The following is a 27881-nucleotide window of genomic DNA, read 5'->3' on the forward strand; positions in this document are numbered from 1 at the left end:
GGCCCCTCCCTACCACAGGTGAAGCCTCGAGGGTAAGTCCTGTCTGGGTCACTCCTGCGAACGCGGCTTCTCCTCCTCCCAACACAAGGAATGTGACCCTGTGCTTAGGCTGTGCCCACAGTTCACCAGCAAACTCTTAGGTCAAAGGCCACCTGCATCCTTCTCTATCCAAAGATAAGGTGGCTTTTTACTTCGATTTTCAGTTTTTTCTTTTAAAGAAATTTTACTTGTGAGTACAAAGGTCTCCCTCCTTGAACGAGTGGGGGGGATCTTGGGTATACCCAAGTTCTGCTCTAAAGCGCCTCCCATTATGATGAGTGAAGGGACTGAGGGAGGTGGCCCCAGGGCTGGCTGGAGAGCACCTCCTCCCTCCCTGCTTCCTGGGGACCTTCTAAATCCCAAAGCTTCGGTTTTAAAATCCAAGCCTGTAGTCTTTTTTCATAAAAGTGGTCACTTTATATGCATGATTGTCAGTTTTTATTCATATACTTTGAAAACTTTCCCATGTGTGGACACAATTCCCATTTAAAAAACTCAGCGTGCTCAAGGAAAATTATGCCAAGCGCCAAACATACACACCTCTGGTCTGGCGCATGTTCCAAGTGTGCTGTTTGCCAGGTGTTTTTCATTTTATGGTGAGCTTTTTTCCCCCCTTCAATACAGATTTTAAAAAATAGTCAAATCTATCAATCTTTTATTCTTTACAGTTTGTGTCATTCTTAGAAACACTCTTGTGTGACTACATCAACTCCCCAGGTTTTCTTCTAGAACTCTTCTTTATTTAAGCTCCATTGTTTAAACTTCAAAACTTGGATCTACTGCTAATTTAGTCTGGTGGAAGGACAAGGTAAGCAATCTTATTTTTTGATTGTCACTCAGTTTTACCTTCTCTGTTGATTGAATAATTCACCATTTCCCCACTGATGTGAAAAGTACCCTGTCCTGAATCCGAACACACACAAGAACAAAGCCCATTTCTGGATTTTCTGTTCTGTGGAGGCCCCAACCTTAGATATTATAGACTAACATTTAATTCTCTTTTCCTTTTTTTAGCTCCTTTTTATACATGAACTATAGAAGCAGTACGATGACACCAGAAGGGGAAAAATATTTTATTGGACTGCAAATTTATAGACAACTTTACAATGTTGTCTTTCTAGCCAAGAATAAGATAATCTTCCACTATAAATTGGAATGCTTGGGAATTTAGTTTTTTCATTATCTAAATGCACGTTATTCCTTACTTTTGAAGGCAATACCAGAAGGGTCACGGACTGCCACACAACTTGAGAATCGGCTGGGATCTAGATATCATTTGGTCCAATGTTTTCAGTTTACAAATTACCAAATTTAGGCCCAGAGAAGGGAGGTGAGGTGGCCCAGGTCACACGGCGATTTGGCAGTCGGGATGGGAATGGGATGCCGGAGTCCTGGCCCCTTTCCTGGGGCTTCTCTCCCGCTGCACAGTGGATCTAACCCCAGGTTCCTGAACCGTCTCCCTGAGGCTGCAGGCTGGCGGATACCCAGAACCACGAGGGTCCCACGCAGCTGTTCCCGCCCCCCACCTCCCACGTGCCCCCATCACACAGTCAGCGATCCACAATGAAGAGAAAAGATTTAATTATTTCTCGCTCTCATCTTGTAAAGCGCTCAGTGTTTTCACAATGCAAGGGGAGGGTTGCTCTCAGCCACATTTATCACTGATTCCGACACACACAAAAAACTCAAATCACTGTGCTTTGTACTCACTTTTAATTTCTGCACTGAAAACAAAAAGGTGAAAATGGTGACAGGTGAGTTACAGCCACTTCATCTTTGCCTTTAAATTAATTTCTGCTCTTAGGGGCAGAAGGGGAGAGAAAGACGGGAAAACATCAAAGCCTGACAGGGACAGGTGACCGAGACCCTCAGTCTGGCCCACAGGGCTCTGAACACCCGGAGATGGCGCCCTCCACACACTAGCTTGTGAACACCGACAGGCAACAGTTAGGATACATAAAGAAAAAAACCAAAACCCACAATTCCGTTCTTAAATCAAGCACAAAAACTGACAGTGAAATACATGGTTCCCGCAGGAGCACCCCCTCCGCTCTGGAGAGGCCTTCCAGCGGCAGCTGGACGGTGTGGCAACGCTCCAGAATCGAGCCACACCCGCTCTCCGCAGAACTATGGCCTTGCTGAGTGCCTCCGGCGCTCCTTCTTCTCGCCACTACAGCAGCATTTCTGCAGGCAGGGGAGTGGGATACATGGGCGGGGGTCTGTGTGCTCTCAAGGCCGTGCCTCTGGAATGTTCCACACTTGGGCTGGGTGGGTGGCGGGTTGAGTTACGCTCCACACATTGTTTAAGTGCTCGCTTTATTTTTCATGTGCAAACTGTCACTGTCTAAAGCTTTCAGAAGGACATGTACAGATCTGAACACCCTGTAGAGACACGAGGGGATGCACGAGTTAAGGCCCCCCTCCCTCCTGAGTGGGCAGGGGCGGGGGCGAGTTACAGAAGTATTTAGAGAAATGCCGTGTTCTGCTGCAGTTAAACTCTAGTCCCTGATTCGGTCCGTCCACGGGCGGGGTCCTCAGTAGGCGATTGTCCACTCTTTGACAGAGGCGTCATGGGAGGTCGTGACCAGCGTGTGCTCATCCAGCCAGGCCAGGCTGCTGACGTGGTGTAGCCGGTGTGCATCTGGGAAGAAAGAACGTGCTTCTAAGAAAACCCAACTTCTCTGCTCCTGCGTACACCTCAGATGAGGAAGATGGGACAACCTGTGCCCAAATTGACAGAGCCCCCGAGAACCTGAACACAGAGCACTGTACATCAATCCCCTTCCCTCTTCTCAGGAGGACGAGTCTAGAAGGACAGCAGGCGGGAGCAGGCGTTCGCACCCCGGCACTGCTGACCCTGGGGCACTGCAGGGTACTTAGCAGCATCCCTGGCTGTACCTCCCAGACGCCAGGACGGTCATGACAATCAAAAACGCCCCACCCCAGGGGCAGAAGAAAATCGATTTCTGTGTGTGTATAAAGCAACGATACACAGACAGCACACAAACAGCTGCACAGTGTGTCTGCTGCGATGATGAATAAAGGTTGAGACGTGGGGCTGAGGACTCGTGTGACCCGCCCCTCTGTAAGTCACACCACGGGCGACCACATTCCATCAGCCTTGCCTCCACCACTCACCTTCCGATGGAAAGCAGCTGCCTGCGCGGGCCCGTCTGCTCTGTGAGGTGCAGGGAGAGCGAGCCCCATGGGCCTTCCGCCCCCAGGCTCTAGGTCTGTAGCCCCATGGGCACTGGTGCCTGGGCTCCGCCCACATCACCACAGCTTCTGTCCACGCAGAGAACTTGTCCACGTGCGTGCCTCGGCCTCACCTCTGCTGACCTGTGACCCCACCCAGACACAGGACCCAGAACCCCATCCTCTACCCTGCTAGCTCTTGTTGCCTCACGAACTTGTTGGAGTCTTACTACAAAACTCGCATTCCTTGTAGACCAGCATGGCCCATCTGAATCTGTTCTGAGCCCTCCTGCCCGCCCGGGGCTGCAGCTTGCTGGTGCCCTCCCTCCGCCTGCAGCGTGGGAACAAGCTCGGGGGGTGGACTCTGGATTATCTTTAAATAGGAAAGGACCCCATTTATGTTTCACACACAAGGCTGCCTGCTGTGTGGAGCACAGAGGAGAGGGGACCAGACTACACGTGATGGCCGGGGACGTGCGCTTCAGGAGGGACAGGCAGTGGGGAGGTGACTCGAGGACAGAAGATCTACCCTGGATGGGTGCAGTGCCACCTGGGGCCACAAGCCATGCGTGACTACAAGCCCCTGAAGTGAGCTACTGCCACACGTGGAAATAATATGTTGGGTTAAAATTTACTATTAAGAATAATGTCACCTGTTTCTCTTTTAAATGGGGCTGCTAGAAAAATGTGGCTCACATTATACTTCTATTGGACACTGCTGGTATAGAGTGAGAGAACCTGGTCATGAGTTTGGATTTAAAGGGGTGGGGGAAGGGAAGGTGCCCCTAAATTCTTAAACTGAAAACCTAACCCCAGAGTGAGGGTATTAGGAGGTGGGCCTTCGGGAGGAGCTTAACGTCATGAATGGGATGAGTCCCTTATAAAAGAGGCCCCACAGAGCTCCCCTGCCCCTTTCACCCAGAGGAGGGCCCTCACCTGACTGTGCCGACACCCTGATCTCAGGCTTCCAGGCTTCAGAAGGGAGCAATGAATTTCTGTGTATAAGCTACCCAGTCTGTGGTATTTTGTTACAGCAGCCCGCATGGAGCAAAGATAGGAAGAGTGTCCAGAGTGAGCCCTTTCCTCAGGACCTGTCCTGTGTATGGAGACCACCAGAGCCCGGGGTTTGCTGGAGAATGAGAGCCACACCTCTATGGGGTCACCTCCTCAGAAACACAGATGGACACTTGAGCCCTGGGGCTAGTGCTGGTGACCCCTGCCCCACGGGCATTCCCTGCCGACACGGGTGTGAGAGTCACCTTGGATCTTGATTCTGGTCTCGGGGTCACTCAGGGTCCAGACGTACACCATCATGTCCATGCCGCCAGAGGCAAAGTGCTCGTTGTCTGGTGACCAGGCCAGGCAGACAATCTTTGCATGGTGACCATAAAAAAGGTTGTTCTCCTAGACGCAGATTGGAAAGAGAGGGGCGGCAGGTCAGGGTTCAGGCCAGGGTCAGCGAGCATCATCTCATCTAACCCCCGCTGTGACAATAACTAGGGTGGGCATTTATGAAGCGCTGTCTCTATGACAGGCAACTCTTAACCAACTCACCGCCTCCTCGTGAGAACCCCAATGTGCCTGCTACTCGCAGAGATGGGGAAACGACGGCACAGAAAGGTGTCCCCTAGGACTGCCCTCAATCACAGCCCCTATCACCAGTGCTAGACAAGCCTGCTCACCTTCAGAGCTCTCAGTCTAGCGAGGGGACAGAAATACCTGCTGAGAAATGCAGAGATGGCAGTGCCAGGAGGCCCCGGCTGGTGCACGAGGCACTCCTAGGACAGGAGGCTGGCCTGCCTCTACCCAGAGACCCCCCTCCACCCTGAGGCCCGACGGGGGGCCTGGGCAGAGCCTGCAGCCACGTGCATCCCGAGCCACGGGCTTTGTGTGTGGCCATTTCTACAACGTGTCCCAGCCTTGAAGCACTATTTCACCAAGGGGATCAACGTGGATAAGCAGTAACACTTGGGAAATGCTTTTTCTTCAAAGCATTCCATCTTGTTCCTAATCCCTAAGAAATAGCCAAATTTCACCATGATTTTCTTTTTCAAGCGTGCCTCTTCTGTCCTTTGTTGATTCTGCTCTTGCAAATTACTTAGCATTTTTAGCACGTCATAAACAGGACTTGTTATGTGCAGACAAAATCCCTTAAAATGTGATAAATGTAAAATCCGCTAAATGTGGTGCGGAGGCAGAGGGGAACTTCCTGGGGAGGTGGGAGTTCTTTACCTCGAAAAGGTTATAGGCACATGCTCACTGCAATGTATACTTTCACTCACCGGTGCCTTTCGTTATATGTAAACTTTACAGCATAACATAAAACGAAGACACTACTGAACTCTAGTTAATATGTGAGCTGAAGTATTTACAGGGAAATGTATAGAGGCCTGTAATTTAAATGCACCACAAATTAGATTATTGGATGGCTAGAAAATGTAACATGGTCAAGTGTTAATGGCAGAATCTAGGTGGTAAATTCTCTCAGCTTTGCAGATTTCAAAACTGTCACACTGCGGTGGGGGGTGGGGTGGAGCGTCAGGAAAACCCCACCCGTCCTGTGTTGCCTGCTCCAGTGAGGCCAGCTCTTCCACACCCCGTGACTGAATCCTCCCACAGTGCAGTCTCTTGTTCGTGAAACGGGACTCACACTGCCCAGCGCAGAGTTCTCCTGGCTATGAATACAGGACCACCCTCACACCTCACAGGGGAGGTTCCCTCGGCTGTCCTCCCAACACAGAACCTGCCGCAGAACCCAACTGTGCTGCTCGGAGGGGAACGAGCTTCCAGGTGCCTCTGCAACCGGCCCTCCTTTCCCAACCCACTGCCCGGCGCTCCCCAGGAGCAAGCGGTGTTGGGATGAGGCACGCACATACTTAACAGGCTTTTAATGAAACTCAAGGGAAGTTTAGTGAAAGCCCTTTGACAGAGGAGAAAAATAACGGCACAGAGGCCAGAATGTCACTTAACACGGTGGCCCAGGTGAACCAATTAGCTGGTCTTCACAGCAAGCCTCGCTGCCACCCAGGTCCCTAACTTTGGCAACTGTGCTCTATCTCGATTATAAGACACCATAAGCTCCCGTCACAAGCTCCCAGATGGTGGGTAAAGTGTCCCTGTCCCACGTCATTCATGCTCTGAGAGCAATGAAGCCCCGTGGTCTTGTGCATCCGCCTGGGTAGTGACGACAGGAGAGAAGCCACGGCCCCCCGCGCCTGCCCACCACCTGCACTGCCCAGCACGCGGACAGAGGACAGCCCGTCCACTCACCGAGTAGCCGTCAGCAACGCTGAAGACCGTGACCACTTTGCTGGCGTCGCACACGGCGAGGAAGGCGCCATCATGGGAATACGCCACGTCAGTCACAGGGCCCTTAGCCTCCAGGAGCTTGTCCTCGTCCTTCAGCGTGGTACCCAGAATGGAGTACAAGCGGACATTCCCGTCCTGCAGGACAGAGGGGCAGCGGGTCACACACACTCTCTCTTGATGCCCTTCCTTCTGGAGGGAGGGGCTGGGGTATCAGTAAGAAGCAGTGCTTTCCCCTCTATCTGCTGCCCCACCTCGGCCACCAGCCCACGTGCCGCCCCTACAGCCAGGCGAGCTGCTCCTTCCACACGGCACTGGAGGACACCTCCTAAAGTCCCTCAGAGCTCTCCTCGCTTACTCGGCACAGTGGCAGAATTACCCAGGAAGGTGGTTAAAACGTGGGATATGTTAGGCACCCCCCAACTCTGATTCTGCATGTTTGGGTGCTCAAGAGTCTGCCTTTTTCATAAATAGTCTAAAAAGTTCCAGTGCAGGTGCTTACAAGCTGAGAAAACATCTGTACCTGTGTTAGTTCTCTGGCAAGGGCCCTCGAATGTCTGGCCTTGTCCCCTCCAGCCGCACCCTCTGCTCTTTCATGCTCTGTACCTGCCCCCAGCCCCCAGCCAGTTCCTTCAGGCACCAGTCTCCCTCTCTGGCGAAACCTCCCTCTGTCCAGCCCACTGTCTCCTAGCAAACTCTCTATCCACTGTGGCTCAGGCACATCCTGGGAAAGGCACACCTGCTCTTTTCACAGGGCGTGTGCCACTCAGCCCACTGGCTGTCCCCAGACTCCAGGGATCCTCGAGTCAGGGACGCCCACAGGATGTTCAACTGCCCGGCTCCGCCCCGCTCTCCTCAGCTGCAGCCTCCAGGAGGTGCCTGGGCATCTATGTTGACGGTTCCACCTGCGCTTCGGGAGCTCAGCCAGGGAGGCTGCACCTTGGGCACCTCCCCTCTGGGCCAGGGATCCCCTCGATTTTATGCCCCCAGAGCCCTGCCCAGGGCCTGGCCCTGAGAAGTGTAACACACACTGGAATCAGTGAAGGTAGCAGCGTGAGCAAACAGGAGGGCCCAAGAAGGAAGTAACCAGGGTAGGTGGTGTCCCCGTGAATACCCAAGGCTACCCTGCAAAGCAAATCAAGAACCAGCCCGCCCTCTCAGGGCAGCTGAGCTGTCAGCCTTCCAGACAACCACAAGGCCTGGTTACGTCCACGACGCCCTCTTGCTCCACCTCTAATGCGGAAGGAAGGCGAAGTCTAGCCCCAGGAGGGTGTCTGAGCACAGAAGTCCTCGAGTCACGTGACAAGCCCACTCAACGCCACATGTAGCAGGAGTCTGGACTCCATAGGCTGATGAAGAGGAAACTGCCTACAAGGGACACACGGGATGAAGGAAGAAGCTGTGTTCACAGATGGCACACGGAGGAAATCACAGGAACCACACACCACCGATGCCCACCGCCAGGCTGAGCGAGTGAGGGACACCCACAAGCCGGAATGCTGTAGCGTCACCTAGTGTGTATGGGACAGTGGGGAACTCCGTACAAATGCAGATGTGCACCTGTGGGATGTACAAAGATGCACGGGCCTGGGACTGAAGACAAGCTGGGAAGATGAAAACCGCCAATGCCTCGAGGTACTAGCTGAAGTGATGGACTATCTAGCAATCTCTTTTTCTTTTTTAAGAGAAAAAAGTGCAAGTCTAACAAGCAGGACATGGTGATGTGGCTGTGCCGGGGAAACATCAGGTTCAAACTCCATGTCTGACCTTGACCTCGGGCCCCGGGGCCCTGGCTGTGAACTCCTCCCTGAAAAGGCAAAGGCTGTTTCTCAGAACATGCCTGATGGGGAGTAGGGAGGGGCCTGGCCAGTGAGGGGAAAGGATGGATGACAGGCCCACAGGAGCCCACCAGGACCGCGGGCATGCAGGTGTGTGCGGGAGAAGAGAGCAACCTGCCCCCTCCAGCTGCAGCCCAGATCAGGGAGGGAGCCCGCGGTGCTGCTGCCCAGTCAGGGGGCGACCGCCTGGTGGGGAGGAGAGTCACTCCTGAGGTCAGCCTGCCTCGGGCCAGAACATGGAGAGTGCAGCCACGCGGACACAGCGCACATCTTACTTGGCCACTTAGCCAGTGAACAAAACACTACGTCTGTGAGAAGCAAAGATAGTCAAGTCTACTTGTGCTGTGGCCACTGAGGATGATGACACCAATAGTGATGGATAGAGCTACCACTGAGGGGCTGATGAGCCCACTCCTTTTGTCTGGGCACCGATGGCTTGGGCCTGAGCCTGCCCATGGGCTGCCTAGGGGAAGGGACGGCTCCTCGGAATGGTGGCTCCCTCCCCACTCAGGTAGTCACTCTGCCAGACTGCTGTCAGAATACCCAGTGGCACCGTCCGGCTGGTCCTTCCACAGGCTTAGGGGCTGCTGCCAGGGATGCTTTTTGAGGCTGGAGGTGGGACTGCCTGGTGGGCAAGCCCAGTGGTCAGTGCAGAGCTGATGCCACTGCGCACATCTATGTGCCAGGCACTGGGAGAAGCCCTTCCAGTACATCAGCCTTTTCAACCCCACGGAGGCTCCCTGAGAAAGGCCATTGGCGCCTCAGTGCACAGCCGGCTTCCGGGGATGCCCAAGCTGCTAGGGGAGGAGGCCGACTCTGGGCCCGGGCAGGCTGGCTCTTGAGCTGGCTCTGTTTCACACCTGGCACCTCCAGAATGAGACTGGGCCATGCAGGAACATGCCTGGCCTCGCCTCTGGCAGGGGGAAGGCGCTGCCCGAACATTGGCCCCCTTCCCTAGAGTGAAAGGTCTGCCATTTCAGCTGCAGAATTCATTTACCAGTGACATCTTCCCTCCCAGGGCCGCGTGAGGACGGAGGTAGTTTGTAGAGCACTCAAGGCCTGGCTGGCAGACCGTTCAGTCCACGCAGCACTAGTCTTAGAGGGTGTGAGAATTACACTCTGGATGATGGAAGTCAGAACTCAAGGAAAACCGTGAGACCATGAGGTTAAGACTTTACTTTGCAGGTGTTAAGAACCCTCTTGTGACTCTCCTCCCTGCAACCTACAGGCCCAGCTCGTCACTGCCACTCCTTTCCCGTCATGCTGCACTCCTGAGTCCCCAGCCACTCACAGGGCCCAGGCTGAGGCCAAGAGTCCCTTCTTCCAAGCTCTCTGCCGTGTGCTCCAGCACAGCCCCACCTCACTGTGCGGGGCCTCCGTCTGTTAGACACTGCCGCACTGGCCAGGATGAGCATCCCAGGGGGCTGGGCAGCCCTCGGGGGCCTGTGAGGGTCACCCGAGAAGGGCCCTCACTCGGGCAGCAGGAGGGCCCCCCACGCTGGTTCCTAGGGACCCAGTCCCACTTCCCTCCCATTCTGCCCTGAGACAGACCCGCACTCACACAGCTCGTGTCACCCCGAAATCGCCCAGATACCCAGAGGGCATGGGACACAGGATCCTTACCGCGCCCCCGACAGCCACCATGTCACCGCTGGGGTGCACTGCCACAACTTCGGGCTCGTAGCCGGGGTTGTCAATGCTGAAGCACTTCTTCTGATCCTTCAGCAGGACGATCTAGGAAACATGCAGGCAGCCAAGTCAGAGCTGCAGAGGCCCTGGGACAGATGACTCAGTCCCGGTCTGGGCTCCCTCCCCAACCTTGCTGGGGGAAGGACAGTGCGGGGGCCAGGCGGGCTCCAGCCACACTGGGCTCAGCCCTGTGACCCTGACATGTTTCCTCCCTCGTCAGTCAGCGGGGACAGTGACAGTTCCTAGTCACAGTATCGCACTAAACACTGGCTGCCACCATCACCATTATCACCACCCTGTTGCTACTGTTACTACTACTGGCACAGTCTCTTGGGAAGCCACTTGATGTGTGACCTTTAGTTCCTCCAATTCCACAATGAGCACAGTAAACGAGCTTTGCTCAACAGAATTCTCTAAAGGTTCAAGAAGACAAGGCACTTGGAAGTGACGAGGCTCTAAACCAACACTGGAAATGAACACGACACATGAGGATTCTAAATTCTGGCTTCCCAGGTCCAAGGAAACACCCTTCACAACTTTGACCTGAGGCGTGTGAAACGTCTCCCACAGCCTGGGAGACAGCGCTGATGCCCCACCTTCCAGAAAGGAAGCTGGGGCTCCCAGGCCCACGGAGGCTCTCCGTTCTCTACCAGCATAACTAGCCTGAAAGCAGGGATAAGGACAGGACAGGTGGCTCACAGCAAGGTGGCCGGGAGGCACCCTGATGCACCTCTCCCACACTCCACCCAGCCAGCACCTGCCCTGGTCCACTCCTAGTGTGACAGGGGCAGGACAGCGTCCTCAGGCGGGCTGAGTGCCTGGGTGCCCAGGCCCTAAGGAAGGACTCTGGAGACAGACAGACCGGGCTTGATCCTGGCTCAGCCACCTCCTGCCTGTGGGGCACGAATGCCTGAGCCTCAGCCTCCCAGGGCATGAGAACCCAGGGGTGCCTAGACATCACGAGGATGGAATTCAGTGCTCAGGGTCAAGAAAATACCGAATAAAAGCAAAGAAAACCAGCAATTCGTGTGCACACACATTGCTAAGAGTGTTGCATGTCTTACATCCCTAGGAGACGGCAGGATCACCTCCCCATTGTATAGAGGAGAAAACGGGGTACAAAGAACGTCCACCACATGCCCAAGGCCCCACAGCTCTCAGAGCCGAGCCGGGACTCATGCCGGGGCCACAGGACCCCGGAATCCTTGCCCTGGCTACCACCCTGTACCTTCTGCCTTCTGATAACACAGCAGAAAATCCCCACACACAGGGGACCCTCTGCTGCCTCCGCTCCCACTTGCTCTTGGACGTCCCTCCTGGTTTTTACTTATTAGACGGTTCCTGGACAGCGTGGCCTAGATCTGCGACAGCTCTGGCTTTACATCATCGTACGCCTGCCAGCTGTACCATGAAGGGCAGGCAGGCCCCCTCCCCCACCTCCTGGGGGCTTTTGCCCACGTGTGTATTGTGGGGTGTGGGAGGCAGAGGAGGGACTGGGCGGACAGGAGGTAGCACCCTCACTAAAATCTACTCTTGAAAATGCACCTCGAGAAACATTCACCTCCGCCATCTGCCGACTCAGGAGCGGACTCACCTACCTGATGGGTAAAGACTGGGGGCATAAGCATTTGCCAAATTTTCCTAAGAGGCGAGATTTGAACCTGGCTGTTCGCTGACTGGAAATCATGAGCCCCTTCCGGCATGTTCTGCCGACCCCATGATTTGCAATGGGGCTTTCTCCAGAAGCCTCCTACCTAGAGCGGGGGTCACAGATGCCCAAGAACTGTGTGAGTAACAGCACATCACAGAACGATCGTGCACACCTGATCCCAAGGGTCCAGGACTCCTTGGAACCCATGGGCCCAGGGTAGGAGCCCTGCTTGGGCATGCCCCAGCATGCCACAGCCCTGCACTCGCCAGCCTTGCCCGAACGGAGCACCAGGCCCACCCCTCTGAACTTGCTCGTGTCAGACTTGCTATGCGCCCCGGAGGGCCTGGCATGACAGCCACTCCACAGACAAGAAACCGAGGCCTAGAGACCCAGAGCTCTGCCTGAGGCCCCTGCTGCTGGGAGACGCCTAGTCAGCTGCGGAGCCCATGTGCTCATCCTCTCACCTGCCAAGGCCAGGTGTTCAGACACCGAGACTGGGAAGAGCCCACTTCACAGAGAAACAGCCTGTCCTAGAATGTCGCCTTTCAGTCTCTCCCCAACCCCGCTGAGGTGCTCCAAGCCGTTTATTCCATCTGTGCCCCCACTGGCCACTCAGACTGTTTGCAGTAATTGCTTGGCAGGAAGTTCGTGTTATCTAGGACACACAGAAATCCATTCTCCCTGAAGCAATTAAGTTCACAGAATGAGGAGGGGCGGTGGATCTGAATGGCAGCTTTCTTTAGCAGGGTTTGTCACTCATGCCAGCGGGGGCTCGGCCACACCTGCCTTCTCCACTCCACGTGCATGGACGGATGGTGCCTGTCAGAGCAGAATCCTGCATAAAGTGGGTCAGGCTTGGGTCTCGGTCTAGGGCGCTTCATCCAGAAATTGCAAAAGAGAAGTGTGCAGGTGACCTTGCCATCTTGAATGAGAACCCAGGCTGTGGAGTTGGAACACCCAACTCATTCTGAGTCGGGAGCCTCCTGCCATCATGTGGCCTGGGGGAAGTCACCAGATCACTCTAGCCTCAGCCTCCTTGTTCACGGGATGAACTTACAATGTACAAAGAGCCCGACACGTACTTCCTCGTAGCGCTCCCTGTGAGCTATTAGGGATGAGAAAACTGAAGCTCAGAGAGGGTGGGAAAATGCCTGAAGTCCCACAGCTCCGATGCTGCAGGGCTAGGGTTTGAACATGAGCAAAGACAGAACCACCTTGTTGTGCCTCCTGTAGGCCTCATGGGCCGATGGACATGGTCTGACACTCAAGTGCAGGCTCTGACCAGGGTGCCTGGGTTCAAATCCCAGCTCTGCCCCTTTGCCAGCTGCAGACCTTGGGTAGCTTACCCTCTCTGTACCTGTTTTCTTATCTGTAAAATGGGGCTGGTGCCGTGCCTGACTGATGGGACTGCTGAGGATTAAAGGAGCAAATACACGTGAGGCCCTCAGCACAGGGCAAACTGCGCTCAATAAAAACGTCTGTTGGAGCTACTGTCAAGTGGGATATGAGAGGATCTGAGAGAGCAGACACTGCACGGCTGCCAGCTCTGACCTGCTATCCCACCACCTCTTCTAGCCAAAGCAGACGCGGGAACCGTACCTGCCCGATGCACACGACCACGGCATATCCTCCAGGGCCGACAGCTACACACTTTGGTTGAACGTCCAGTTTCACGACTCCCTGTCCGCTGTTAGAGAGAAGGAAAATGTGTCACTTCCATCTCTGCAGGACTCAGTATAGGTATTAAACATACACTTCGTGCAAAACCACAGCAACTCAGGCTGTTTAGGAGAGGAAGTTCTACTGCAATCTGTACTGAAGAAGCGCTTTGCTAAAACACGGGAGGGAGTGAAAAATGACTCACAGATTCTGGAAGAGATCAGAAATCATGCTGGGGCCTGGGGGTGTGGGAAAGACGGTGGCAAGAGCAAGTAAAGGCAGTGATTTCTGTCCCTGCTTATCGGTGACAAGGACCCGCCACCCTATCACTATGCCCAGTCGTGGCTTCTGTCCCATCTGTTGGCCACAGACCCTGCGCTCCCTGGGTACAGAGAGAACTGAGCTCTGCTTCCCCCGACTCCTGCAGTCATAACCAGTCTTCTCAGCAGTAAGTTAAAAAGATAATCTGCTACTTTTCATGGGTGACAATCACGTGTTATCTTTACTTTTAGCTAATGCTATGAAAACACATCCTAGGAAAATCTGCACACACACAGAAACGTCTTGAAGATGGTCAACTGAGGAAAATTCCCTGTAACTGGGCCAAGCGTGGAGTCCTAAAGGCTCAGTGATGGGCTCCTTCGGCGAGGTGGCCAGCCGGGACTCTGCCTGGGTTCCCTTAGGGCGAGGCTTGGGGCAGCAGTGTGGCCCCCCCTCCGTGGGAAGACATTTATGAAGGGTGTGCTAATGCCAGGGGTCACTGCAGGGCAGCATAAAGAGGATGACTGGGCCCTGGACACCTGGCTTCTGGGGCAGCTTCTGCACTTATCGCCAGCCTTGACTCACTCACGACGTCTAGTTGATGCCAGGCAAGTGAGACCCACACAGCTCACATGGCATGAGGGTCACCAAAATGTCCTCCAGGAAGCTACCCTCCCCAGTGAGACAGGCCCCAGCAGGACGATAGGGGCTACACACAAAACACAGCGAGGGCAGGGGCGGCTCAGTCCTGGGGTGGGGGCGCTGGAGGTGCCGGGTCTGACAGTCCACGAGTCAGGACATGTCTCCCTCCTTCCTGCTCGCCCCGCACTGAGACGGCAGCTCATCTGTTAGCTCCCATCTCAGCTCCAACGACCGCCGACCAGAGCCAAACCAAACACAGCGCTGCCTTTTACTCAGGTTGCCTGTGTGCCCGTCTGTTCTTGGGGAGCCCCTGCCGTGTGCCAGGCGCCTCTGAAGGTCTCACTGCACCTTCTCAACGGCCCGAGAGGCAGGCTCCACGGTTACCTTCCTTTACTGACAAGGAGGGGGCTGGGGGTGAGATCTGCTCCGCCTGGCTTCCCAGGCAGAGTCTGTACCTGGTCTGTGCAGACCATCTGGACTCTAACTCGGCTCCTGGCTCAGGGCCTGGCATTAGGAGAGCAAGAGCTCAGGGAAGAAGTGAGAAGAACAGAGAAAATGTATCATAAGCAGTAACCGCTACAAGCAAAGGGCCTTTGTGGGGCTCTGCAGCGCGCTCTAGACACCCGGACCCCAACAGCCCCCAGCCCTGGCAGCTCTCACCTGTAGTCCCTCAGCGTGAGGTTGGTGTACCGCACCGTATCGTCCATGCTACAGCTCACCAGCTGTCCAGACTCATCCACGGTCATCCTGGACACCTGGTTCGTGTGGCCCTTCCCAGCGAAGGAGTCATTCTCCCCTGTCTCTGAATCCCAGTAATGTGGGGCAGGAGTTAAAGAAAAGCCTGACTTCCAGGATATGGTGCGTGCCCCTCTGGGGAGGCCATGGCCAATCTCTCGTCCCGGGCAGCATGTTAGGGACAGGACAGTGAGCACTGGGCCTGAGGGGAACTCCCGGCACACGTACAAATCCAAATTTCAGAGAGCAGCCATTCTGGTGGACCAGCAAGACGGCCCGGCTGCAGGTCGGTGGGCTATTTATAACCCAACTTGCCCAGTTAGAGACAGTCTGTCTAAGCTTCATGTAAGTGCCGTACGAGGCCACCAGGGCAGATCACAGACTTGTGCCGACCCGTAACAGCTAAGTGTAAACTGATCAGAACTGTCAGTGGTGGGCTCCTGTACCAACGGGACAGCACCTCAGAGTGGAGGCTTCAGAAGAAAGCTGCTTTTCATTGGGACTGTGTAACCGAGCCAATGCTTCATCCTGCTCTTTTTTTGTAGCCTGTGGTCAAGCCCATGACCATCAGCAGGAAGCTGGGTGTGCCCCGCCGCTTAGCCGATGGCCACCCAGGTGCCACCAGGTTATGGCCCGGGGCTGACCCACCTGGGCAGGGCTGGTTTGTGGATTAGGAGCTTGAGGTGCTCAGGTGCGGGTGTGTTTTAAGTTATGCGATTCTTTAACATCAACAAATGAGAATCTCATTTTAAACGAAGACCGTTGCTCCCTTTAGGAAGCTACATGTGTATTTCATTAACACGTTCTTGTGATGGAAACACCCGCAAGTGTCAGAGGTTAATGAGGTTAACGTCCGGTGCACTGACAGTGTGGAGGAGCAGGGAGAGGAGAGGAGCAATGCTGGGCCTGCTGAAGACAGCACAATTAGAGATTTTCACATTACTCCAGGAGCCTTCTCTGGCCGCAGCTGTGATGCAGGCTAGGGCAAGACACCCCCCACTGTACCCCACATCCCCTCACATGTAACGGGGCAGAGAGTGACTTATCTGCCTTCCTCCCTCAAGGCTTTGGGAAGACCTCCCTGGATCTTTCACATGAAAACGGGGGAGCCCTGCAGAGACAAGGCCCAAGAGGCACAGGGTCCCTGGACAGCCCCTTCCAGGAGGAGCGGCAGGGCGCAGACCTGGAAACAGTCTACACGTGCCAGGCCTTGCACATGGCACCAGTGCTGCTGGGGTGTGTTGGGGCTTGGGGGTAGGGGTGGGTGAACAAATCAGCCCAGTGATGCACCTGTTGTGAGCCTATGAGGTCACCTGTGCCACCCCAACCCCTTCCAACGGCTGCTCCAACACTTGACAGTCCTGAGGCGGCAGGTGGGGGTTACCAGGCCCGGCCGCAAACACTAGAAGGGGCAGGTTGTAAGGGCTGCCACATACGCCTCCAGGGACAGCAAACAACCTCCCCAGGAGGGGAGATTTGAGTTCCACTCCTGCTCTGCTGCCAACAAGGGTGCGACCTCGGGGAAAGCACTTGAACCTGAGCTTCACTTTTCCCTTTTCTGAAACAAGGGGATTCTATTAAAAGGTTCCAAGTCCTTTTAAATTCTAACACTCACCGATTCTATTGCCTGTGAGAGGGACAAGGCCGGCACCAGTGTTACACATGGGGAAGAAGCAGCTCAAGTTCACAGACGTTCAGCAACCACTCAAGGCTGCACAGCAGGAAGTGACCCAGCAGGTCAAGGCTGTGGCCTGGAGCTGGAGGTCCTGAGTGTGGACACCAGCACATCTCAGCAGCCAGGCCTGGTCAGAGTCCTGTTGCTGCCACCTGGCTGCCCTCGCCTCTGGCACTGGCACCGTGGGAACAGGAAACTCCCATCTCTCCTGCCAGTAGCCCCGGAGCCAGCTCTGTGAGTCAAAGGATATTAATGTGCCCATCGTGGCTCCCAGAGTAAATGTAGGACTTGCCGCCGTTTTTATGCACCGTCAGACACTGGATTGATTTGCTGTGACCCTGTGGAGGAGACAGGGCAGGGTGAGCTGAGGACACACCATCCTGCCTCTTCGACTCACCAACTACTCTCTCCTGACCACACCCCTGTGTGAGCGAGAGGCAGAGGCCCTCAACGTGCCGCAGCCCCGGTGTGCCTGAAAACACCTTCCCGAGCCACGGTCAGCCTTTACCCCGGTGACTGACCATCTGACAAACCCTCGTCAACCAGGCTCGTCCCTCCGAGGCACCTAACCGTGACCACCAGGGCCAAGCACGAGTCTAATCGATGCCCCAGTAGCCGAGCGCCGAGTCTGTGCAGACTGACGCTGGCAGCCCCCCTGGAGGAAAGGCTGCTCACACCCATCGGGATGAGGACGAGGACGAGCCCCCACCTGGGCTGAGCCTCGACAGAGGTGAAGGAGCAGTAGTGGGAACAGTCTTGGGAGGGCCCAACACTCACACAGCAGGCAGGGAGACCTCCAGGCTCCCCCAGAGACCAAGACAGTCCAGGGCGCTGCTGCCAGTGTGTTCTGTACCTAGAAGCACAGCTCACCACTCTGGCTTCAGCCCCTGGCTCACGAGGTCTCTTCTCTCCCAACTCCCCCTCCCCACCCAAGCTGTCCGAGGGCTCTGACCCCTACAACCTCCCCACTGACAACATGGTGGGCAGAGAATTCGTCCATAACCAGACATTGGCTTCAAGGGGGCATTTAATTTCTCTCCTAACTGCCCTTGGGACAGAAATAACCGGCTGAGGTGTGGTCTAATCATAGCTCTTTTCCCTCATCAGCAGCAGGCGAGTCTCCCTCTGACAGAGATGCTCCACTGCCAGGGGCACAATTCCTGCAGAGGGCTTTCTCCCAGGAACTGCTCAAGTGTTCCATTTGTTGCCACGGTGTGGCACATATCTTCAGAGCAAGGTACACAGTTCTCAGGAGACCGGAGAATCAGTGAACAGATACATGGAAGCATTTCTGCCTCACATCTCCTTCTGGGACAGCCCCCCACCAGCCCTGCTACTTCAAGCGTGGTCCTCAGACCAGCATCAGCCTCACTGGGAGAGTCCCCCACACAGCCTGGGGACTCAGAACCTGCACTCAACGAGATGCCCAGGGATGGTCCACGTCCACTGCCAGGGCAGCAGCCTCACCTGCGAGCTTGTGAGAAATGCGAGCTCTCACATGTCCACAGACCAACACCCTGAGCAGGGGTGCAGCCCGGCTGCAGTGCTCTAACCAGGACCCTCTCAGGTGATTCCGATGCACCTTCAAGCTTGAGAAGTAGAATCACCTGGGTGCATCTTCAAAGTACTGCACTGAAGAGCCATCCCTCAGGTTCTGACTGAGTCCCTCTGGGCCGGCCAGGCACCAAGCCCTTTTGTGAAGCTCTCAGGTGATCTGAACGTATTCTGGGGCTCAGAACAGCTATTCTGACTTCAGCCTCCTCCTGAGATCACACACAGCCCAAGATCAGCACCCAACACCCCTCGGGACTCATGCAACGTGTGGCAGGTGAGCAGGGATGCGAGTTTCTTTTCCGCCCACGAGACTCCCTGAGCTGACCTGGGGGAGGACCAGGCCCCCGGCCCGCGGTGCCCATGCCGTCGGCAGCAGCGACGTCAGCAGGAGCAGCCAGATCCAGGCCTCCCCATTCCCAGGGTGGTTCCAGGGTGCCAAGAGACATGGAGTGATGCCTGGGATGGCCACCTGGGCCCATTGTCGGGGCGGCTCATGGGGAACTGCTCTTCTGGGCAGAGGAATCGGGCAGACAGCAATGCCTGAATCTCTTGAGCAATTTCTCTCCATCTCACTTGGAGGCCCAGAGCAGTGATGGTGTCCAGGGACCCCTCCCAGCTCCCCCAGGCTGTGTGCCAGGCCACACACATCTTCATTTTATACTCATCACAGTGGGCTAGGAGCCCTCCGAGGAGGAGGCCCCAATGCCTCCGTCCTTAGAGCCAAGTCAAGTACATCTTTGAGAGCCGAGAGCACGGGACCTCCAGCGAGGACTGATGAGGCTGTTGTACTGGATCAGCCCTTCCTGTCAGCAACACCCCCACCAAATGGGACGCAATGAGCACCTAGCCGACCCAAGCCTCAGGAGCCAGTCCCACAGGGGGCTAAGGAGGCAGATGGCCTGGCTCAGCCCCTTCCTTGTAGGCAAGGTCATCTGTACGCCGGGACCAATGAGAGCCACCACCTCAGAGACTGTGAGACACATAAGGCACTGTAGGGCCGGGCACGAGGCTGACACTCACTGCAGCGGGCAGACTGGGGTCCCAGGGTCCCCGCTTGGCCTACACCAACCCTACAGGCTCCAGACGCCTATCTCCACAGCTCTGAAGCAGCTGGGGGAGCAGTGCGTGAGGAAGCCCTGGGGTCTGCCACCTGGGGTGGCTAAAAACAACCCTAGCTGGGGCTCAGCTGCCAGGATGGGGTGCAGCATGGAGCCTGGCTGTGGAGACCCCTCCCTTGAAATCATGGCTCAGAGTCCTTAGAGGGGGGGTCACTGACCCCAGGCCACCAGAGCAGGTCATCTCGAGCTCCTACCTCTGACAATGCCTCCTGCAACTCCCCCATCCTGGCAGAAGCAGGGTTTGCAGTGGGCTGCACCACAGCCGCGCCCCAAGGATACAGGAGCTCCCGGTCCTAGTCTGGCTGCAAGTTTCCTGAGACGTCAAAATCACCAGGGCAGACCCCGGGGATCAGCTGCCTCAGTCAGCCCTCCTGGGTACTGGGGAGAGGCACCAGGGACAGGGTCCTCCTAATCCTCCAATCGTTCCCAGCTGCCCAACTCCTGGGCCGGGCACTCAAGGCCTCTCCACCCCAGGCTCCACCCACTCCTCCTCCATCTTCTCCCACTCCCCACCACTCCCTCAAGCCTTCCCTGCTCTAACCACACAGAGCAAGTGTCTCCCCACCCTCATTCCCGTCTTCAAATCCTAAACACTGCCAAGGCCTGCTGCTCGTCCCACCATGGTGATGCTCCACTTACCCTGGCGTGGGGCTCAGCGTGTTCCTAGTCCTGCCTCACAGGTGAGGACACAGCCTGTGAGCTCCTGAGGGAGGCTGATCCCCTCAGGACATGACTACTCCTGACAGCAGCGGCGAGCGCCCCTGGCCTGAGGCCCCAGGCCCTGATCGTCCAGCTCTTACAGTGACTCAAGGGGAACTCGGCCTCTGGCCTCCCACCCTGCTACACTCACATCTGAAAAGCAACCAGCATCCTGCCATTCTAACAAAGCCCCAAGGGCGAGCGTCCTCTCGGCCTCACCTGTTTCTGCCCTTTCCCAGCTGGCGCACACCCCTCTTCCTTAGAGCCCCGACAGGCAGAGCCCAGCGCAGCCTTACCTTGATGACCCGCAGGGGTTTGCTGGGGTTGTTTTTGTCCAGGTAATTGATGTACCCAGACAGGGAGATGCTGAGGAGGTGGTCCTTCTGCCACAAGCAGCCCAGCTGCTGGTCCAGAACGTTGGAGCCCATTGTAAACGTGTTGACGACAGAGTTCACATTGACGTCCCAAATTTTAGAGGTTTTGTCTCCGGAAGCAGAAAGCAAATGGGTGCTATCAGGACTCCAACTAATCTACTCAAACAAAATGGCATGTCCCATGTCAGAGCATTCCAGAGTGGCAAGGGACCCAAGAAAGCAGCCTGTCCACAGCCTTCATTTCTGAGCAGGGAGAAGGAAAGCCCAGGAGGTGGAGGGACATGCCGGGTAGAATGAGGATGAGAACTTGGGCCTTCTGCTCTGGCCACTTGCTTCCCCAGGCCACGTCACCCTGTTCTGGGTGACCTTGAAGCTCTACACCACTGCTCCGACTCTGAAACCCTCATTTCAAGCTTCTAAATGCACAGGCAAATACAGTCCAACCACAACCACAAGTCACGAAGCACAAGTCCATACTTACAGCATAAATGCCTCCGTCGTGAGCCTTGCTTCCGCCCAGCGCGCACACTTTCTCTCCCGTCTTCCCATCATAGATGTATATCTTTCAGGAAATAAAAATATATGTGGATCATATGTGTGTGCATGCTCTCAGCAGTTAGCATGCCAAATGAGCTCTTCCTTATCTATCATTGCTCTATCATCAAGAAAGTTTGCAACTGTGACTCTTAAAAAAAAAAAGAATCTAAAAAAAGTGCTAATAGATTGAGTTTTGAGCTCCATTTAACAGGAGAGAGATGGAGAGATGTGTCTATTGTGCTTTGAGGACAAAGACCCTAACTGAGCCGCGTACTGGGAACTGGGAAGGAGGGAGATTTCTAAGTTCTGCACATTGAGACAGGCTTTACTAAGTCTGTCTGTTCTGAACAGTCACAGAGGATAACCAGATGAACCCCCACCTCCATGGCCCCCAGCCCTTACCTGGCCGTCGGCACTAGCCGTGGCAAATCTGTTCCCGTCAGGAGAGAATCGCACACAATTGACAAAGCGGCTGTGGTCCTGTAAGAAAGAGGACAGTTAACAACTGACAACAAGAAGTTCAGGAAAGCCTTCTATGAAACACGCAGCTACTACTACCAATCTGAACTGCCAGGCCACAGGAAGACTCCAGAATGAGTCCCAAGCAGCTCCTGACTGGCTGGGAGGTCTGGTTCAGCCTGCCCGGAAAGCCGTGCTCCAGCCAGACCTCCCTCCCTATGACGTGTCCCCTGATCTCTGCAGACGGAAACGGCCCTCTTCTCTCTCAGCCCCGGAGTGACCTCAAGCCCCAGACCTTAAGCTTCATGACACCAGGATCACGAGGCCTCTTCCCCGAGTCCCCAGGGTCCGACCCAGGCCCAGTACACAGCAGGTGCTCAGTGGGTCCTTGCTGAAGGACCCACTGAGGTTTTAAAGAAATTAAAAATGGTTATGACCTTCACGGGAATGTGAGTCTGAGTGACTGAGGAGAAATGACCTCCAGGGTAATTCCCTTACCTGAAAAAGTAAATGAACTCATTCTTAGGATCCTCAGTCAAGAAGGGTTTACACCAGAGAATGATCCTCCAAAAACCCCAAACACCAAGCCACCAACACAAGGCCTGGCCCGTCTCCCACCCCACCTATAAGCACACATTAAGCGTTGCTTATCCACACACAGAGGAAAGACCATGTGAAGATGGAGGCCGAGACGCGGGTGCTGCCACAGCCCAAGGAACGCCTAGGCTGTCAGAATCTAGAAGAGACAAGGCAGGAACGAGAGGGAGCACAGCCTTGCTGACACCTTGACCTCAGACTTCTGGCTTCCAGAACTGAGAGAATAAATTCCTGTTGTTTAAGCCACCCAGTTGGTAGTACTTGGTTATCGCAGCCCCAGGAAACTAACACGTAACAAATGTCTTTAACGCTCACGTAATAACCCTTCAAGTAAACTGTGCCCGCTGCCCTGATGAAGAAACTCAGGCCAGGAAGGAGAAATCAGGTGCCGAGCTTCCCCTGCAGGGAGGCCACAGAGCCAGGGACCAAAAGAACCGATGTCCCTACAAAGTCCAACTGGGAGAGTCAGCAGAACGGCCGTCAGTAAGTACAGTCGTTTCCCGGGTTAGGCAGCTCTCACCTCAGGAACGACAGGACTGAGGTGGTGGCTCCAGGCCGCCCACCTGCTGAGATTTCCAGGTCAGGCGCTCGCTCCCAGCCCCATCAGATAGAGTGAAACCTCCCTGGCCAGAAGAGATGCAGTCCAGAGCTCAGGTGCAAAGCTAGCCTGCACTTCCCACTGAGCGACAATCAAACTGTAAATTACACCCTCAGTGACAAGGCCAGAGGCAGCCGAAACTTCACCTGGCTCCCGGGGTCCCTCCTCAAGGGTCATGTCCTCTCACAGGGGGTCAAGCCAAGACCTGGTCCTACAGTGAGTGAGTCACGGATGCAGAGATCCTCCCACCTCATTGACAGATGAAAACTTGAGAACTGCAAGGATCCTGACCATGGGCAGCGGTGACTGCTGACTGCTGATTCACACAACCACGGCTTCCACCCAGTGGGTGACCAGAGCTCATCCTGCCTCACTTCGGCGAGCACTGTCGTGGGACTGGGACCTTGCCCTGACCCAGGAGCTTGTCCTGTGGGATCATCATCACCAGCACCCATGACGGGGCGGGTGCCTCCCAGTGCTGAGGCTCGATCAGGCGCCGCAGTGAGGTCTGCAAGGCGCCTTGGCGCCCCACAGGTCAGGGCGACCCCGAGGCCCAGATGCGGCGAGAGCACAGTCTGGCTCTAGTGCTGGAGCGCCCTTTCCTGTGTTCAAGCTGAGCTGTGTGTTCTGCTTTTTAGTTTCTCCTGTCCGCTCTTCCTGGCTCTAAGGCTTGCGTTCTGTTGTCAGGCGGTCCTGGGTACGCGGAGCTGGAGGACAGCGGTTTCCCACTGGGCACACAATTAACTTTCCAAACTGGGATCTCTCAGCCCTCCTGACTGTTCTGCCTCCATGGCTGTCACACACCCACCACCCCACCACTGCGAGGGGCCTTGGGGAGCCTCCAGGCACGTCTGTACAGGAGACAACCAGGCCCAGAGAGGGACAACCCAGGTCTCCAATTTCTCATCTAGAACCCTGGACTCAAGTGTGCCAGCTCCATGCCCCGGGCAGGAGGCGGGGAGCCACCCACAGTCAGAGCTTTCACTCCTCAGGCCGACTGCCACCCTCTGCCACCCACCCAAGGCTCTAAGAGAGCCAGCTGCACACAGAGGCCCACGTCCCTCTGTCCTTGTCGGTGCTCAGGGCCCTATGCTGTCCTCCCTCAGGCCTGCAGGGCCAGCAATGGTTCAAAGGCAATGGCAGGGAGGTTTCTGAGACACAGCTGTCCAGACTCCTCTCTCGTTCCTCGCAGGACCGCCCTGTGGGGAGGACGGGGCGGCAGGCACAGCTCCTCTTTCTGGACGAGGTCAAAGGAAAAGCTCTTAAGTGACAAAACCATGGCTCAAGTCCTAGACATCTGACCAAGCGCCTAGTCCTTTCACCCCTGACCTCTACCGCTCACCCACCCCCCCCGCAGCTCCAGGTTTTCTCCACAGTGACAGGATAAGGGGCTGGGGGCGGCTCCCCCCCAGGTCCCTGTGACCGACCAGGCCCCGGCCGGCCCAGGGAAGCAGGGCTCCCCAAGAAGTGGGACGCCGAAAGGCCTTGGGGCTAAGGGGGTGCTATGGCGGGGCACTGATTTCTCTTCACTGGACACAAGGAGTATGCTATGCATTAGAGGAAGATTCAGCCACCGTTCAACTCCACCTCATAACAAACTCCAGCTTCACTGGTTCCCTGAGAGCACAGGAACGCCGCCCGTACAGCCCCAGTCACAGGGTCAGCACGCCCTCCTGAGAGGCAGCAGACACCGAGCCCCGCGCCCGCCCAGCTCCGCGCAGCGACCCGAGCGATCCTCCCTCAGAAAGGCCTTCCCTGACTGCCCGCCCCATCTCTCTGGATCCCTTTCCTCGGTCACAGCACTCAGCAGTCCCGTCCCCGATGTTACAGGACTTCGCACGAGTTGATGTGTTTGTTGTCCCCCTCCCCGGGCTCCTGGGGGGCCCCTGACTGGCGTGGGTTTAGTGAAGGCCGGACAGAGCAGACGTCTGGGCGCTGTGTGGCTTTAGGAACTCCTCCTTGTCGGCTCTTCCTGCGACTCGAGCCAAGCGTCCAAATGAGCAGGAGACTGATGTCTGCTCCTGAAATAGCCCATTTAAAGGGAAGGAGCAGCAAACAGCCCATTAACCAAAAAAATGAGGGCTAAAAATAGCCCCTTCCACAGGGAGCTGAGGCCAGAGTACAAAGAAGAAACAGTTTGGGGAAACATCATGGGGGGTTCCTGGCTGCCCAACCCGGCCGCCACCTACTGAGCTGGGGCTCCTGGCCCCTGTCCCTCTCCAACTGTGGGGTCACAGCAGCATCCTAGAGGCCCAGCCCCCACTCATTTGGGCGGTTCTCTGGTGTGGAAGGGCCTTGGTGCTGGTCCACCCCTGCCCGCCCTTCAGTCATAGCCAACACTCACTGGAGCTCTGGGGGGACTGTGTCAGTGGATCCTCCCAAGAACCCTGACTGTCATTACCCGCCCCCTGCTCCCGCCCAGTTACTACCTCCCCCAGCGTCATTACCTCCCCACACCACCACTACTGGTCCCCCCACCGTCATTACCTCCCTCATAGTGTTACCTCCCTCTCACCACTAAGAAAACTGAGGCGTGAAGCAATTAGGTAATAATTAAGTAATGCACCCAACTCCATGTCACTGATAGGGACAGAGCACCACTGGGCTCCATGGCCTGACTCCAGCATGCATGGCAGACTAGCTGGGCAGCTCAGGTGTCCCCTCTGGGAGCCCTCCCTGGTTCCCCTAGCCTCAGCTGTCCCTATACGTAGGACTCCCACTAACCCTCATGCTGCAACGCCCTGTGCCCACCTGCCTCGCTCCCTTGTCATGAGCCCGTGGAAGGACAAACAGGCTCAGACACCTGTGCCCACCACACCTCCTCCCTCCTTGGGTGCAGCCTCCACAGTCAGTGCTCAGAAATGGGTTTCTACCCTGACCTGAAGTGCTGCCTCACCCTCTTTCAGTCCACTGCCCCCTCGCAAACCCGCCTCCTCCTCCCTCTGTGAAGTCTTCCCTGTAAAGACCCTCGAGGGGCAGCACTGCGTCCCCGCCTACCTCAGCTTGTTGAGAAGCACAAAGGAGACCACGCACTCCGCCTGCCTCTTCCTGGACAGATCTGCCCAGTGACCACTTTCCTCAGGAGAAAGAGGCCCAGATGAAGGGACAAAGGCTCGTTCTAGGCTCGTTCTAACCCTCCCTGGGCCACTTACTGTCCACACAAGCCTGGCCAGGTCACTCACCCTGCTGCCCACCGTGGTTTGCTCAGTAGTAGACCAGGAAGGAGACGATGGGGAGGAGAAGAAGGCCCTGCTGACCTCCCAGTGTGGCCATCACTAACGCACACACAGCTCTGTGAAAAGCAAGACCAGCTGACACAAGGGGGGATGGCTAAGGGCAAGGTGGGGGTATTCTGTGTGCCCAGCCCACTGCCAGGCACGATCAGGCACCTGATACACACTTGAACTGAAACTCCTGCTTTCTGCCCTCTAGTGAGCAATGAAACAGGAAAAAACAACCAGAAAATCTCCCATATTAGACCTCAAATTTTACCTAGTGGTCCAGGGAGGCAACACGTCTAATAATAGCCAAGACTGAGTTTTCTAGCTCAACTCACCTCTGACTGTTTGGAAGGAAGTGGGACACCCCGCTTAGCGCCAGCTGTGATGTGTACCACCACACACAGGGGGCAGGTGAAAGCCCGTCCCGGAGCAGTTGGCCAGCCGTGCAGCTCACCTCCGCCGAGAGAAGACCAGGCGTCCCCTCCACCGCAGGTGTGCTCCACCCGCTCTCAGACACTTAGGCGGATGTGGCAGGAAGTTTCCAGTTCCAGGTCACACGGCAACAGCCTGGACAAATGAGTCCCCTGACATTTGTTGCTCTAAGCAATAATTTAATTAGACACAAACTATTCCATCAACTGCAACACCTGGGGCCTGGACACAGCTCTCAGAGGTGCCTGCTCCAGAAGGAGCATGTGTGGTCACCCAGGCAGCCAACCTGCTCACCCGAGAGAGGAGGAAGCAGAAGGCCAGAGAGGTAGAAACTTGCCCAAGGCTGAGGTGGGCAAGGCTCACAGAGAAGGCAGGTGGAGAGAGACCCTTAGCGGGGCTTGTTATCACACAAACAGACACAGCCATCACAGGGACATGCTCGGCGGGAAGAGATCCCTGTGGCAGAGGCAGGAGTAGGCAAGGTCCCACCTGCCCCCCTTTCAGGACACCCTTAGGTCCTCAAATGGGAACCTAAACCTTTGTCCACAGAATGCCAGAGCCGGAGGTGAAGACCATGCGGCCCAAAGCCTCCGTCCCACAACGGGTCTCCTGTGATCCTGGGAAGTGTCACCTCCGCAGTCGCCCACTGCATCTGAAACGTGAGTGGGCTGCGGGTAAGCTGGTGCCAGGGCCTGTTCCAGGTGAAAGCTTCCCCCACCCTGTGCTCCTGCAGCCTCTTAAACCCACCTCGGGTTTAGGCCACCAGGACTAAAGCTGGCCCCAGGGCCTGGACGGGAGCCGGCAGTCTGGCTAAAGCTGAGCCGTGACTCAGCTTTAGAGGAACCAAGAGTCAACACTCTTGTTCTGCACAATATGAGAAGCTGGTTTAAACCAACATACTCATGAACAAAAAGGAAAAGCAACACGACCCCCACACTCAGGCCAGCAGGACGGACAGGTGGCCTAACCTGACATAAGAACCGTCACTCATCTTTGTCTTGGAAATACCACTTTCATTTCCACTCGAGTGCAAACAGCATCCGAGTTTTGTTTCGGCATGTACTGCAATTCAGAACACAATTTACTCCTTTTCAAGGCAGCCACTTGAACTCAACCCCTGTGCTTCTCAAATGCCCACCCCTTATTCCAGGGCCTTCAACACGATGAAGAGAAAGTGGCAGGAGCTGGAACCTGGATGGACGGGCGGCCTCCACATTACAGTTTTACTCTGGGGCTGTGAAGGCCTAGGGCAGATACACACGGAAAAGCTGCAGACTGATCCCAAAAGTCATCATCACCTTACAAGGCATTCCGGGTGTGTGTGGGGGGCCTGAGTGCCCTCCTGCCCTTCCTGCGCCAGGTCAACTGAGCCTGTTAGAATCCTTCCCAATGGAAGCCCAGAGAATTCCTCACGGACACTCAGACTTTTACAGCATCTCTCACGTCCTTCCTCCAGCTCCAGAGGGCCAGCGGAAGAGGGTTATCGTCATCCTGTTGCCCAAGGGGGCCGGAGGCACGACCAGCCTGAGAATCGCAAAGCCAACCAGCTGCAGCGCTGGGCTGCCACCCAATGTCCCCCATTCCTGGTCCACAGGCCCTTCT

At 55.8% G+C, this 27881-nt stretch overlaps 1 protein-coding gene across 2 annotated transcripts in view; it reads right to left on the bottom strand.

Annotated features, from left to right (window-relative positions):
• Positions 1 to 1733: 1733 nt before the first annotated feature.
• The window catches only part of WDR1 (WD repeat domain 1), a 45448-nt gene continuing 19300 nt past the window's right edge, over positions 1734 to 27881 (bottom strand). The window contains exons 6-15 of one of the 2 annotated variants that reach the window (XM_087434922.1): positions 21375 to 21452; positions 20917 to 20997; positions 20358 to 20591; positions 16939 to 17028; positions 14941 to 15095; positions 13318 to 13405; positions 10002 to 10112; positions 6505 to 6678; positions 4494 to 4638; positions 1734 to 2680 (exon numbers count right to left, since the gene is read on the bottom strand). In XM_087434922.1, coding sequence (XP_087291048.1) covers positions 2574 to 2680; positions 4494 to 4638; positions 6505 to 6678; positions 10002 to 10112; positions 13318 to 13405; positions 14941 to 15095; positions 16939 to 17028; positions 20358 to 20591; positions 20917 to 20997; positions 21375 to 21452 — 1263 coding nt within the window. In that variant the 3' untranslated portion in view covers positions 1734 to 2573. Of the gene's footprint in view, positions 2681 to 4493; positions 4639 to 6504; positions 6679 to 10001; positions 10113 to 13317; positions 13406 to 14940; positions 15096 to 16935; positions 17029 to 20357; positions 20592 to 20916; positions 20998 to 21374; positions 21453 to 27881 lie in introns of both variants that reach the window. The other variant, XM_087434921.1, reaches the window with a different exon arrangement.

This window comes from Ceratotherium simum, chromosome 8, assembly GCF_057802395.1.
Source record: "Ceratotherium simum simum isolate JZ-2026a chromosome 8, ASM5780239v1, whole genome shotgun sequence".
In the NCBI taxonomy this organism is placed as follows: domain Eukaryota; kingdom Metazoa; phylum Chordata; class Mammalia; order Perissodactyla; family Rhinocerotidae; genus Ceratotherium; species Ceratotherium simum.